The following is a 15,434-nucleotide window of genomic DNA, read 5'->3' as shown; positions in this document are numbered from 1 at the left end:
GAAAGCTGTAGTCACGCCAGAACGAGCTCTGGCCATACGGAGGCTGGCGACCTCCTTCAAGATCGGTACCGCTCGCCCTCTCAAAGCGTTTCAAAGAATGCTGGGCCTCATGGCAGCAGCATCTCCAGTGCTACAGTTGGGTCTGCGTATGCACCCCCTTCAGCGCTGGTTGAAACCTCGGGTTCCATCCCATGCGTGGCGTCACGGACTCCTGCATATCAGTGTGAGTCAGGCCTGTGTATCGGCCCTGACCCCCTGGAAGAACTCCCGATCCTCGGCCCGACCTATGGGCCCTGCACCTCTGGCTGCTCGACGGGAGCCTTCGTACCTCCCAGAGCGAGTCTTAAACACAATTTCGGAGGCTAGAGCTCCGTCTACGAGACGCCTCTAAGCCTTAAAGTGGTCTTTTTTCTCCGCCTGGTGTCTAAACCGCTGCAAAGACCCCCTCACTTCCGAATTGGCAGAAGTGTTGTCATTTCTACAAGAGCTGCTGGATAAGGGTCGTTCCCCATCCACGCTCAAAGTCTATGTGGCGGCTATAGCGGCCTCTCATGTCCCTATTGAGGGTCAATCTGTGGGCAGAAATAGCGCGGTCATCCGCTTACTGAGGGGTGCAAGGAGGCTGAATCCGCCTCGTCCCCCTAACGTCCCTTCATGGGACCTGCCCACTGTGCTGAGGGCCCTGTAGGGCCCCGCTTTCGAGGCTGCTTCTAGCACTAGCATCAGTAAAGTGAATAGGGGACCTTCAGGTGCTCTCTAATTAGCCCTGCCTGCCTGGAATTCGGGCCTAACGACACTAAAGTCGTCCTGAAACCAAGGCATGGTTACGTACCTAAAGTGCACTCCACTCCGTTCAGAGCACAGGTCATTACGCTCTCCAACTGAAGAGGACAGAGAGCTATCTCTGCTCTGCCCCGTCAGAGCGTTGGGAACCTATATTGAGCGTTCCCCTCCCTATAGGCGATCGGAACAACTCTTTGTCAGCTTCGGTAACCGCACCAAAGGGTTTCCGGTTACGAAGCAAAGACTCTCTAGATGGATAGTAGACGCCATCTCGCTAGCATACTCTTCCTTGGGCCTCCAATCCCTTCATGGGACCTGCCCACTGTGCTGAGGGCCCTGAAGGGCCCCGCTTTTGAGCCGCTCCAGTCTGCCAACATTAGGTCGCTATCGCTGAAGTCTACTCTGCTTCTAGCACTAGCATCAGTAAAGCGAATAGGGGGACCTGCAGGCGCGTGTCCATTGCGGATATTTGTGAGGCGGCCGGCTGGGCCTCGCCGTCCACATTTGCAAGGTTTTATAACCTGAAAGTCCCGGCTTTACAGGCCAGGGTCCTTTCCGCTTGAAATAACACGCGCTGCGTTCACAGATATGGCAGAGAGCCCTTGGCCGTACCACGCCCAAGTTCTTTGGCATTGTTCACCTGTTAGCTCTCGACCCGTGGGTGTCGAAGTTACGGGGATACTCTGGAACGATTAACCAGGCCGGGTGTGACCTAGAAAGCTCAGCCCGTCTTAGCCTTGGGTTATTGTTGACTTCTCTATAGGGCCCATTCTGGCAGTTTTTGGCGGGCTTTACCGCCATAGGCTCGTGCAGCTCCGCTGCCAAGCCATTGGTTCGTTTTTTAAGCACTGCATGAACCAATGGCCGTGCAGTTTCACTGCGTGAATGAAAAGGCTTCAGTTCAGGAGAAAAAAGGCTTTTTTCCCATATGCGTCTTAAGCAGACGCAGTACTCGTTCCCGTATCTCAGGGAACCGAGGTTACGTTAGTAACCAAGTACGTTTTCCCACAATGATGTACAGTGAAAGGATCCTCTCCATGTTGCTAAGTATCTGGGCTTCCTGTATGTTGGTGCAAGTGACCCCTATTGGCCTGGTGTGGGCAGGAAAGGAGAGGTTGGTTATCCCATGCCCCAGCGCTGGGTATTTCCATGTCCTCTTATTTCCTATGCATCAGTCGACCAGACATACACCCACAGGTCAATGCCACTGTGTATAGACAGCTGTAACAGCTAAAGACACCAAATGTCATAAATAATCTCCACTAATCCAATGCAAACATACATACCTCATACATCAATGCAGCACAGTAAAACTGCAGTATCTAAGATCAGTCTCATGACTGAACTCTATTGTGAAAACTATCATAGGTTCATGCCACAATTAAAACTATAGAATTGCATTTTGATTAAAAAATTAGAGAATCAAATTGGCAAAAAATAATGAACAAAGTTGAGAGAAGTGGACAAATAACTTGTACAAATAACTGTCCTTTATAGTATCGATTTAAGGGGAAGTCGTGGCCTAATGGTTAGAGAGTCGGGCTCGTAACCCAAAGGTTGTGGGTTTGAGTCTCGTACCGGCAGGGATTGTAGGTGGGGGGAGTGAATGTACAGCGCTCTCTTCCACCTTCAATACCACAACTGAGGTGCCCTTGAGCAAGGCACTGAACCCCCAACTGCTCCCCGGGCGCCGCAGCAAATGGCTGCCCACTGCTCCGGGTGTGTGTTCACAGTGTATGTCTGTTCACTGCTGTGTGTGTGTGCGCACTTTGGATGGGTTAAATGCAGAGCACTAATTCCTAGTATGGGTCACCATACTTGGCCACATGTCACGTCACTAATTAAAAGGATATAGAAAAGAGGGTCCATTGAGAACAAAACATTACATATATTTTCCAAGACATTTTTATCTAATTAATTTTCTAACTAAAGCTATATTGTACATTACATAATATAGTAATGTTTAATTACTCATAATTAACGTTATTTAAAAAAAAAAATAAAAAAAAAAGTATAATCTAGCAAATCTATCTTTTATGCTGGTAGGAAAATGGCGTCTGTAAATGTTGCAATTCTCAATAGAAAAATACTCTTAAAAACTTGAAAAGAAGGTCAGCAGCAGTATACCTAATAAATGTTTTGGGCTCGTCATAAATCTGGTGTTTCTCTGTCTTACTAATATTGTGATTCTAGCTATAAGATAAACTTCTTAATACACAACATGAAGTTCACACAATGCGCCTCGATTCTTGCAAGCTCTGGAACGGTGTTTAGCGGAAGTACGTCAGCAGCATGTTCGCGCATCACATATCAAGCATGCTGTGTGTGTGTACTCTTTGGTGTGAGTGAGGGAAAGAAAGAGTAGGCGAGACAACATTTGAGTCACTGAGAAAATACGAGCATTTATGAATAATATTCTGCATCTTGGGATAAAGGACTTGACAACGCAGAGGAATTGTTAAATTAATATTCTCAAAAAATGATATATAGCTCAAATATTAACGACGCGCCTTTCCCATTTATTGTCCATGTGAGCAGTTATACCTGCCAAAGATTTTTAAAATGCACCGATGAACAAATTGTTCTGTTGAGTCGGATCTTTTAACCGGTTGAACTGGTTAACTAAATTAATGTTTTATTATGATCCATATATGTTTGATTTTATGTGTCAGTCTAAACGATTCGTTTACGAATATAACTGAATTGGTACGGTTAGGTAGGAATCGCAGTGATTAAAAAGTCACAACTCACCGACTCATTGAGCCGTTTAAGTTCAATTGCAGTAAATGTTAACAAATAAAGCAGATTTTAAATACGATAGTTTTACATTTATTTTAATGAATATCAATTAGCATTTTTACTTTTATACCAAATCTTAAGAGATGTACAAAATAAATTTTATTGTGGCTTATTTAGATGCAAATTACATTTAGGTTCTAAATCAGGCTACATTTACATTTGTATTAGCTGAATCATGGCTGCAACAAACAAAATTATGAAGCAAGCAACTACAATAAACACTCATGTTAATAAATCTTAAGCGAAATGTGCCACATATACGGCTTCACTGGAATGTTTCGAGCATGTCAGTGTATGTATGTTTGGTGTGACCGTGTCTCGCGCTCAACAGCGCTGTCTGTGGACAGACGAGCCACACCCGCTCCCATGAACACTAACAGATCTGTCACACTCTCAAGTGCAACCCGCACCAAAAGACGATGTAAAGCGAGTCCGAGTTGTTCTACAAAGCGATCCTATTGTAATAGTAACTGAAACCCGCAGATGAACATGGAGTCTCCGCCAAAGCCCGTCACGGCGCCGTGCAAGAGCGCTTCGGTGGAGGACAGCCCGGTAAAACTGGACAGCAAGGCTGAAACCGACAAACCAGCACCAGTTCGGCGGCAGAGTTGCTCAAGTACCAACAAGGGTAAGGCTCGAATAAAAGAACCAAAACTTGCTTGTGAATTATTTTCCAGCTTAATCAAGTTCACGGAGATCAAATTTTAGCCTAATCTTGAACTTAAGACCTTGCAATGTGAGCTGTTTCATATTAGCGCTGAATTTACAATTGATTAAATAGATTAAACATAATGTTATTTTACCCATATGGAGGCCTGGTGGAAATCAAGCTAGCACATGCACGCTTAGTGCAAATGAACTGCTAATATACACATTACTCGGCGAGCACAAACATTCCTGGCCACTGGCTACCTGTCATTTCTGATCTATTACTCGCATGCTGTTTAGTAGTTAATGAAGAAGTGCTGTCGTTTTTCACGACTGTCATAGCTTTATCTTCTGCTATCATTGTGTTTGTAGTCGATAGAAAGCGCTGTGGCCAACGTGTCCGTGTTTCAGTAGGCTACTACTAATAATACACAGACTTAAATGCAACGTATGTTAGGGCACTAAGCACAGACATGACAACATTTGCATAGCAAAGTGGTGATTTCATGGTGTTTACATGAGCACAAAGCCGTTTGTTTTACATGGGACTGCCACACCCCTTTTGTATCTCTGATTTGGGGATGCAAGTCAAAGAAATGTCGGTTAATGTGTCATTCGGTAGACTATCATAGTTGACAGTTTAGTCAAGAGCAGATTTCGGGTCCGCTTGGCTTTGGCAGTCATGTCTGTGGCTGTGCCTCAGAACCTAGTTGAGCTGCCTACCTATGCAGCATACTTGGGCACCATATGCAACCATGTAGCCTTCAGATGCTGTCTAAATAGGCAGCGTATTCGGTATTGAGACGCCGCCCGTGTGTCTGGCAGGCGTTGCGCTGTGCTTGCTTGCGTGTGTGTGTGTGGAGCGCTGTTATGTAAGAGGTTAAGTCACACACAGGAGAGGATATGAAGGGGTATTTTCACGTCTTTACCGCTCGTGTAAACAAATGGGGTTTCATGTCATACTGCGGTTTTTAAAGCAGGGCGTTATTTTCCCTGTATTTTGACACCGTTGTACCGTTTTCTCTTCGCGGACACACTGTCTAGTGTCCCTGTTACATAACCAGAGGACGGAGGCAGATAGGCTACGTTTATGGATCCGGCCGCTCGAGGAGTTTCAGTTGGACTCAGAAAAAGAGTTACTCCTAACCCGTTAACCTATATTCTCATACTCTCCTGCTTAGTTAAGATAACTTTCCCTGAGGATTGGCCAAATGAGTCGCTCAGTATTAAAGAGTAATTTCAAAAGTGCGCACGAGAAATATTTTTTACACTGGCTGATGTTTACATAATAGCCGATAGGAATAATTTAGGATAAGTTTATTTTTTAAAAATCCACATGAATCCATGTCTCCTTAGTAAATTCATAAAAACTGTTCGCTGGCTTTGATCCATGTGAGTTAAATATGTCTGATTTTATGTGAGGGTGTTAGTATGAAACATGAAGACCAATAAAGTCAGCATGGAATTAATATTCACCCTATGTTCTAAAGTCATCTGGTTGAACTTGTGAATGATTCATCCATGAATGTGTTTTATTTGTTAGTTGTTGTTTTTTTCTCAAGCTCGCATTCATATTTGCCTTCATCCTATCAACAAACGATGGGTCGAACTAAGTCCCCACCCTACATTTTTTATTTTTGAATAATCTGTTTAACTTGGATGTACATCACAATATGGAAGAAAAGATTTGTCACATCGTAACTTTAAAATTATTCTGATATTATTCCTCACACCCAGGCCCAAACAATGGAAATTCTGTCCTCATGTACTCATTGTTATGTCGTTCTAAACCTGTATGACTTACTTTCTTCAGCATTTGTCAAAATAGTTTATTTTGTGTTTGTCGTTTTTGGGAGAACTATCCCTTTAAGGAGTCTTCTTCAGCCTCAGCAGCTGAGACTCTTCCTTTCAGCAGTCTCTCTAAAAGCTCCATATTTTACACAAGTGCAGGGACTACCTACCCAAACTGATGTTAGTTACATAACTCTGTTTCCACAAATTATTCACCCCAGTGGAGGTGGTGGACCTCAGGGTGGACAAGTGGCTACACACACTAGCACTCAGCTAAAAATGTGCAAGGCCATCGCAGAGCATCTTATGTCCACTTGAGGCTATTGTGCAGTGGGCCGCAAGATTGTGCCTGACTCAGAGCTCAAATGCAAAAAAATAAATGAGGAAAGAGGTGTGTTAGATATGCCCAAGCAGACAAAATGGAGAGCAACACGTTGTCTAATATCCGTGTCCACTTGAATAGAAGTGGTCATTCTGAGTAATATTAAGGTGTGTTCACATCATTCTGGAATTCTGGAATAAAAAGGGTTCACACACTCGTAGAACTTAATTGCAACTTGTAAATTCAGAATTTCTGATTTGTACTACTTGACCACTGCAATGTCATTCGGAAGCACTCAAAATGGCAGCTGCTTCAGCAGTAAAATGTAGTAAAGCAGTTAATTTGTAAAATTTCTATGTAATATTTTCTACAGTATAATTGACTATTGGTAGTGTCTTAATTAATAATGCAAGAATAATATTTACATATGTTTATATGTGGTTTTGTCTATTGATTAATCAAATGACAGAATAATTTTGGTGTTAATAGTGTTGCCGTAGAAACTCATAATTGTGAGTCTGAGGACATGAGCTCTGAGTACGTCCCGGGTTGTCATCTAATAATTATGATAATTACGACAAGGCAGAAACAATAAGCAATATTTTCAGCGGTTTTGTGCACATATGAATATATTGGCCACCTTGCTGTTTAGGTATTGATCATGGAAACCTTTCCATTGAAAAGTTGGCATCTGGTGACTGCTATTAAAAGGCTTGATTTTTAAATCGAATAGGACTGAATGAGGATGTGTGTGTTGGGATATGTGTGTTTCCAGTGGAATGAATATGTAAGAAACAGGACATGGTGCCTTCAACACAAGTGAGTGGAATAAGCAAAGTTTCCAGAGTCGATGCAACCAGTGTTTTAGAACCGAAGTCCTGTCTGGAATTGTGGAGACACAGAAAAATGAACATACACTATGAAACATAATCACAGAAAGAGAGCAAACACTCTAGCCTAGGTTTTTGTACTATGATGGAGGTTTTTTTGCAGTGGTGACAGGCATAATTGGCTACAGGTGCGCCCCATCTAATGCTGCCAGGCAACATACTTTACACACCCTCCAAAGCAGTTGCAAAATGGCCATAGCATGACGTTTGGTGAGAGGAGGTGTTTGCATCAAACCGAGAGTTATGTAGGATCTTCACTCCAGGCTACCAGGCCTGATGGTAACCTGAGAAGAGAATTGCTGTGGATTTAGACAGTTCAAAAGTACAGAACACTGAAGTGATTGTTGAGGAGCTGTTGATATGAAGGCAAGGTCTCAGGTAGATACGAATCATTAACTGCTGCTTTTAGGTAGAGCAGAAGTGCGTGTCCATCTGGTGGAATATTTGATTACATGATGCACTCTGATGTTCGGAATCTCACTTTACACTCATTTACCAAAGTCAGTAGTTCAAGGAAATTGTCCATTTGTTATGTAAAGCTTCCATTTCTTTCCAAGGTTTTGTATTTTGTTAGAAATGCCAAATACAAAATTAAAGATTTGCTGTCTTACCTGTTTACAGCAAAGTGAAATATCTCCATACCTGCTGAAAATGACTCGCCTTGTAAACCACTCATACTAAGTCAGAGAGAAACATGTAGTTTAAGATGACATTCTCAGGAATGTTTTTTTTTTTGTACTGTTTTTACCTTCTTGCTCAGTCAGATTCCAGAAGAATGAGGGGCAAGCGTTCTGGTTGAGTTTATCTGAATACTCTGCACTGTACTCTGTGTACTCCCCGCTGGGCTGTAACCGTGGATCGGGTCCCATCGCATGGCCTCATGTTTCCCCTGCAGCATGTACCAGAAAGCTACTAGATTGTTTACATTTAGAGCAGCTTCACCTTGCAGGTTCCTCGTGAATCATTCTGGTATATATATTGTGCAATCAGGTGATTTGATTAGTAGGTCAAAAAGTTGAAGTTTTTGCTCCATAGGAGTGGAGCTAATTGGTTAGTGAGGCTGACTAGCTCAGAGGTTTTCAAACTGGGGTCCTGATTTCTAAAGACCATGTGAAGTCAAAAATCATGAAATGAATTGAAATCATTTTGTTCTACTGGCAGCCCTAGTATTTAACAGAATAAAATAAATAAAATTTAAGTCAGAATGTTTCTTTTCAGGTTTATACATCTACCACTAATAGTGTGTAGAAAAAATGTTAATATACTGATCATTTAAAAGTAAAATATTTTCCAGATAATATTTTATTAAATTTCTGTAGTACAATCATGAAGACATAAAAGCCAATTATTGAATTATTTTTATTTATAAATGTGAAAAAATTTAAGCACACTTGGATCAAATTATCTTCTTTGTACATCAAAAATTAAGCTGTGTATATATTTTAGTAAGGGTCCCTCACAAGGACTAATTATAGCGAATGAACATTACACAGTTATTGAACTGAACTGAACTGAACTGAACTGGAGCTGAATAATGACACTATTGTCTTGCTACAGCTGCTTTATAGCAGAAATTTGGAGTTTTGAAGTTTGCATCATTGATTCTGTTACTTTCCTGTTCACTACTGTAAAGCTGCTTTGAAACAACCGCTGTTTTATGAAGTGCTATGGCTATAACAATAAAGGTGACTTGACTTGACATAGTTTTGGCATAGCATTTTCAGATAGTTCACTTATATTACTATGAACTGGAGAAAGTCCAATGTGCAGAATAGGTCCTGCCTTCTAACTTAAAAGAGACAATCACCAGTTGGTAAAGTCATCTCATTACTGCAGCTGCCATTAGAATCTCCAGTTCCCATAGAAACTGCCAGTGACCTGAAATGCACACTTTGTCCAGCCAATGAGCGTGTACAGTCCCAACTTGAAATATACACTTTTAATGCTATTTGAGCATAGAAACAATATTTATGGAATAGGTCATGTCAGAAATAAGTTTTTTTAAATGTGGGTTTGACAAGCTTTTTTTTTTCTTTTTTTTTGCAATTTTGGTATTTCCCCAATCAAGTAGATGGGAGGTGGTCTTGGATGCCTGAAATAGCTGCTCAGAGGTGTTGCAAATATAGCCGCCAAGTGAACTGGTTTATACAGGGCTTTCTTAAGACTTCTCAATCAAATAGTTGGTCAGCCAAACCAGCCAAGTTCTTTTCTCTGCAGAAACGTTTCTTTGAGTGATTATTTCATCATCGCTGATGATGTTCACAACATTCTTGGGACAGAAGCTTTAGTGCTTGAGTTTAGTTGAAGCATCTAATCTCTCTTTAATTTGATAAATTGTCAGTACGCACACTGACCTTCCAAGAGAAGATGTTTTGTGTTGAATCCTATTTTCCAGTGAGCTGCGTTCCAGTCTAAACAGTGCGATAATCTCTGTATCAGTTGTCAGAGTGTCATGTCAGGCAAGCTGGACAAAACATCTTCCTTTGTTTTGTGCAGCTGGGGGAATACACACACACACATACACATTCCTGGATGGATGCATGATTCGTGGCACTGGCAGAAAGTTACACTTTTGTTGAATGATGTCAGAGCAGCTGGCAGACAAATCATAATCTCAAACAGCACATTGTTAATTCAGCACAGAGAAGTGAGTGAATTAAATATTCAGGATGCGTCCGGTTTTCCTTTAATGTGGCCTGTGATACCTGCACAAGGGCAGCACTTAATGGGTTTCACAGACGCTTTTGTCCAAAGTGACAAACATTAAATACATTTTATCCCTGGGAATTGAACCAATGACCTTGGTGTTGCTAGCGCCAAGCTCTACTGTTTGAGCCACTCAACATTTAGTCTGTGTTCAGAATACAATACTAGCTTAGTGCTAGTATGAGAATAATGTGCAGTATATACTGTATAGCAGGTCTATTGGAGTGACGGCCCACATGCCAAATCCAGCCTGTTTCACAATTTCAGTTTTAAAATCAGACTATCCATCATTTTGATGGATGTACACTTTCACCAGAGAAGTCATTGTTCTATAAAATATAATAACACTTGATCTTTTTAAGATTACTTCTGTTTTTATTTCAGGTTTAGCTGTATTTTATCTGAATTCTGCTATAGGTGGAAATATTTCTCATGACAAAAACATTAAAAGCTATAGACACACTGATGTTTCATATAGTGACTAAATATTAAACCATATTAAAGCATTATCTGTAGATAGTTTTTCATTATAAAATAATCTATCTCACATGCCTTAAAGTTTTTTTTTTTTTCTTTTTGGCCCTCTTGTTGATGAATACAGTGGTGGAAATGGCCAAAATTCACTGAGGGGGACTCTCTAGCTTGGATTTTAGATTACCTTTCAGATGTATTTAGTTATAAAAACCTTTATAATCTATATCAACATTAAACTTATTTCATGTTTCCTATTAACCATATGTTTTCTTGGGTATCGTGACAGGCACATTACAGGTCAATGAACAACATCCATTATGTGGGGTATAAACACATTTATTCAACAGGATCTCTGCTTGGAGATAATTAGATAATTACCTGTGCAATTCTGGCCAAATTAAAGAGAAGTTGTGTAGGAATCTGCACATGTGATAATGTAAGCATAATTGATGGCCCCCTGTGTTTAATAAATAGGTAGAATGAGCACCTGTGCTCCTAATTTAAAAAAGTTAGGAGCACCTTCTGATCACTGACAATATTGTCTAAAATATAAATCACTTAATTTTAACTTCTTGTTTATTGAACTACAGTTGTATAAAAACAGTGTCGGGGAAACAGTGATTCGGGGAAACATCTTGGTCGTGCTATGTTGCTTGCCTATACCATATATTATAAATATCTTTTTTTTCTACCGCAGTATGTTTCTATAACTTTCTGTGAGTTACTTTGTGTGTGCTGTTGCACTCATTTGTGACCCTGGAGCACAAAACCAGCCTTAAGTCGCAGGCGTATATTTGTAGCAATAGCTAAAAATACATTGTATGGGTCAAAATTATTGATTTTTCTTTTATGCCAAAAATCATTAGGATATTAAGTAAAGATCATGTTCCATGAAGATATTTTGTAAATTTCCTACTGTAAATATATTAAAACGTAATTTATGATTAGTAATATGCATTGCTAAGAACTTAATTTGGACAACTTTAAAGGCGATTTTCTCAATATTTAGATTTTTTTGCACCCTCAGGTTCCAGATTTTCAAATAGTTGTATCTCTGCCAAATATTGTCCTATCCTAACAAACCATACATCAATGGAAATTTAGCTGTATAAATCAATGGAGATTTATACATCAGCTTTCAGATGATGTATAAATCTCAATTTTGAAAAACTGACCCTTATGACTGGTCCAAGGTCACATTTGATTTCTCTCTCACACACTCACGAGCCTCATCTGACACGACATCAATCAGTCACCGTTTACACTGAATGCAAGAAAATCACAATCATTCTCTGCAAAAATTTTTGGAGGCCAAGTTTCACTGCTTCCCTAGTTACTATTGTTATTGACGTTTTAATCAGGCTTCTTGTCCGGTCAGGCAAATAAAATTCTCTCTCACTTGCCCCTTTCAAAAATCTACTTGTCCCAGACAAGCGTTAATCGAGCCCTTTGGTTCCCCCACAGTTTATTTTGGCCCAACACATATTACAAATCGCGATCTTTGTGTCTTCATTCACAGTGAAGAACTTCCACGCCAACGACACGTTTACATGCGGATGTGAGTGTAGCGGATGTATGACATCAAAACGGACCGGCTCGGAATCGGCAGGGATAACCACACACACTTACACACTCAGTCAGTTGTTAGCATTGATAATCTGATCTTTTTGAATAATTACACATGCAGTCTTATTCAAGTGAACGTGTCTCTTTTTCTTCAGCATACTGAATAGGCCAGTTGGTCTCTGCCCTATAAGAGTAAACATCTCATTCATTAAGCTGCTGGATTAAGGCCAGGCTATTTGTCTTCAGTAACAGTTTTCCCACTGGTTAAGGCAGGTGATTCAGCTTCTCTGACACAGCACATCTGCAAATGAGCTGGTATGTGATGCGCTGTAGCCGAGGTACAGTACAGCGAGAGAACATCTGTTATTTCATTAAGCTGGGATTCTTTTTTTCTTGTGATCAGTGTTGTAATTTACTCTGTTGTCAGTTGTAAAAGGACTTTGCAATTAGACCTTTTAAAACGGGCCGTCTTATCTTAATCAACTAAACGTGTCAGGAATATTTACTGAACCAGTAATGCAACTTCATAAATCTCATAGGGCTTATTTACATCCTCTGGGTTGTTACCACAGACATTCTTGTTGAAGTTATACTGTAACCACAGTGACCATAGAGAAGTACTAGTTCAGCTTTTGATGAATGTTCAGTATGTTCTGTTCTCGTGTTCTTGTTTTGTTATTGCCCAGAAAAAAGTTACAGTTTATTGAAAGCACGTTCTGTAGGGTATGTTGTCACACTACTGTATATGGGGTAAGTGATCACTCACTTGGGAAGCTCTAAATAAAAAGAATAGTATACAATTATATAATTTAGAAACAATTAACCAAACTCATTTTTTATTTCTGGAAGGTGATTACAAAAATGTCTTGTCCTGGACCAGACACTTATAAAAATAAACTTGATAACACAATTCAACTTTTTGATATTTAATAAATGTTATATAAGAGCTAGAACAAACTGATTTTTCAAAACAAAAATAAATAAATAAATATATAAATATTCTAAGTAAACTACATGTTTGAAATCAACATACAAAGCCACTTTTAGAAAAAAAAAACATTACTGTTCAAATATTTGGAATCTGTATAGATTTTTAATGTTTTTTTTTTTTTTAAAGACGTGTCTTATGTTCATGAAGTCTTACCAGTAAAAAAGTAATATTTTGAAATATTACAAATTAAAATGACTGTTTTCTATATATTTTTTTTAACGTCATTTATTCCTGTGACGCAAAGCTGAATTTTCAACAGGCTGATTTGGTGCTCAAGAAACAAAGTTGTGCTGCTTAATATTTTATGCGGTGATTCTTTGATGAATAGAAAAAGAACAGGATTAATTTAAAATATTTATAACAATGTAAAGGTCTTTGCCACTTTTATAAACAATTTAATGCGTCCTTGCTGTATAAAAGTGTAGCCTCCATTTTTCACTTCTCCCTCGTATTCTTCTAATCTGCTCTTATTCTGCAGCTTGGTTGAAAATGTGAGTGAAAATAGAGCATGGTACATCTGTGTACATTACACAAAGTAAGTTTTAGGCGTGACGCTAGCCACATCCAAACAGGGCAAACCAGTTGTCCCAACCAGCGCATCAGTTAAAACTAGGCGTGTGTGCGAATCTCTCATTTCATCAGGTGTCTTTGGCATTGTCAGGCTTTTCATTTGCTTTTGTTAATAAATGAAAAGTGAGAGCAAACCATGAGATAACATCTGAAAGAAAATGTCTCCCCTATGTGAATGCAGTAGTGTTGTGGATTAGATTAAAGGTAGAGGGGTTTGTGCTGATGAGCAATCTTTGATGAATTCGAGATCATGAGAGTGAGCGGAGCCGTAAGAAGCAGGCAGACATGACTGCGGCCCGGGGAAATCTGCATCCAGAGTAAGACCGATGTGGAATTTTAAAGCGGTGATGACGTCAATAAAGCCATTACATTTTCCCATTAAACTCATCCTCCATCCTGTTAAACACAGCAGCGGTAGGACTGAATCGACCAGCTCTCTCGCTGCACTTATAAACACATATGCTTCCACCTTCAACAACTAGTTTGTCAAATAAACATCTTCCGAGTTTGATTGAGCAGAACAGCTCTTAAAAATGCTTCATCATCATGTCTGACACATGTCTGTATTGTATAAAGCACTATATAAATAAAGGTGACTTGACTTGACACTGTTAGGTATCTGCTTGAATTGTAATGTTATGGCCGGCTGTAAATCTGTGTGTTGGTGACTCAGATGCATTAGCTGCTCTCAGTCACACCACTTCCCTTCAAGTGGGGGAAATGGCAAACTCTGGTTATTTACCTGGTATTTCACAAGTGTCACAGTGTGGGCGCTATTAGTAATATAAAAATATGCATCAATACACATCAATGTTTTTTTTAAGCGCCGGAGAGGAGATGCTAGTGGGTTTGTTATTAGTGGAAACCTGGCAGTGGCTGAAATGAGTAATTTGACAGATGCAGCATCCGGATGGGAGGGAGGAGAGAGCCGAGCCGTGGGTTTATGTAAAATGAAGCTAATCCTTAGTGATTGGGATTATATAAAGTCTACATTCAAAGTGCATTTTATTCTCTCTCTCTCTAGCTCTCATAGCTGCTTCTACTATTTCCGCCTCTCCTTTTGTGCTCTCATTTTTTGCCTGTATGTAAGAAATACTTTATCGACAGGAGACATTTTCAGTAAGAAAGAAACATGCAGATTTTACAGATTTTAAATGCTGATGTTTTGCCCTTTTATTTGCTTGTTTATTTATAATGATGCTGAAGGAGGTTCAGTAGTTAATGGATTTGATCTTGATTATATGCATTATTTTTTTGTGCCATGAGGGGGCGGTAGTCTTTGTGAAATGTGATCATGTGATCTTTTAGTGCAGTTGAGAGTGACATCTCCTGGGTGATTCATAAAAGCAATATATTATGTAAGAATTTATACTGCCGCCTGCTCACTATGCATCTGTAGCAAATGGTTTTATGAACAGATTATTGACAGAACAGCATTTGCTCCTAGTTGTAGTTTATACAATAGTGGGGGCCAAAAGTCTGAGACTATGGTGAAAATATGGGATTCAAGATATAAACAGGATGTTTGAGGATTTGTAAATATTTACATTATGAAACCTTATGTGAATGAATGAATAATATTTTTTTTCTTATTCTGCTTTGTTTGTAAGTCAATAATTAATCAAAGCTGTGACATCTATCATGTGAACTCCTTTGCACAAAGATGGTCAGTTTAAATTTCTTGCTTCCATTTAAGCATTCAATATGCTTTTGGATATTTTTCAAGTCATGCTGGAGAACATGATCATTTTTTACACATTTTTTTAAATGTATTTTATCAAAAACCTGTGGAGCCAAGTGGTGCTCTCATTAAAGCAAACAAGGAACAAATTATGCTAAGGATTTCTGAAAATTATTTTAATTAATTTAAATGTAAATAAATTTAATACTTTTT

At 39.5% G+C, this 15,434-nt stretch overlaps 1 protein-coding gene across 1 annotated transcript in view; it reads left to right on the top strand.

The window, feature by feature from the left end:
• The first annotated feature begins 3,803 nt into the window (after nucleotides 1-3,803).
• Nucleotides 3,804-15,434, top strand: part of LOC107700416 (nuclear receptor ROR-alpha-like) — a 35,342-nt gene continuing 23,711 nt past the window's right edge. Inside the window, exon 1 of the mRNA XM_016502054.1 lies at nucleotides 3,804-4,210. Coding sequence (XP_016357540.1) covers nucleotides 4,066-4,210 — 145 coding nt within the window. The 5' untranslated portion in view covers nucleotides 3,804-4,065. The remainder of the gene's footprint in view (nucleotides 4,211-15,434) is intronic.

This window comes from Sinocyclocheilus anshuiensis, unplaced genomic scaffold (genome assembly GCF_001515605.1).
Source record: "Sinocyclocheilus anshuiensis isolate Anshui unplaced genomic scaffold, SAMN03320099.WGS_v1.1 scaffold154, whole genome shotgun sequence".
NCBI classification, from domain to species: domain Eukaryota; kingdom Metazoa; phylum Chordata; class Actinopteri; order Cypriniformes; family Cyprinidae; genus Sinocyclocheilus; species Sinocyclocheilus anshuiensis.
The sequence above is the reverse complement of the archived record's forward strand: the minus strand, read 5'-3'. Positions and strand labels throughout refer to the sequence as shown.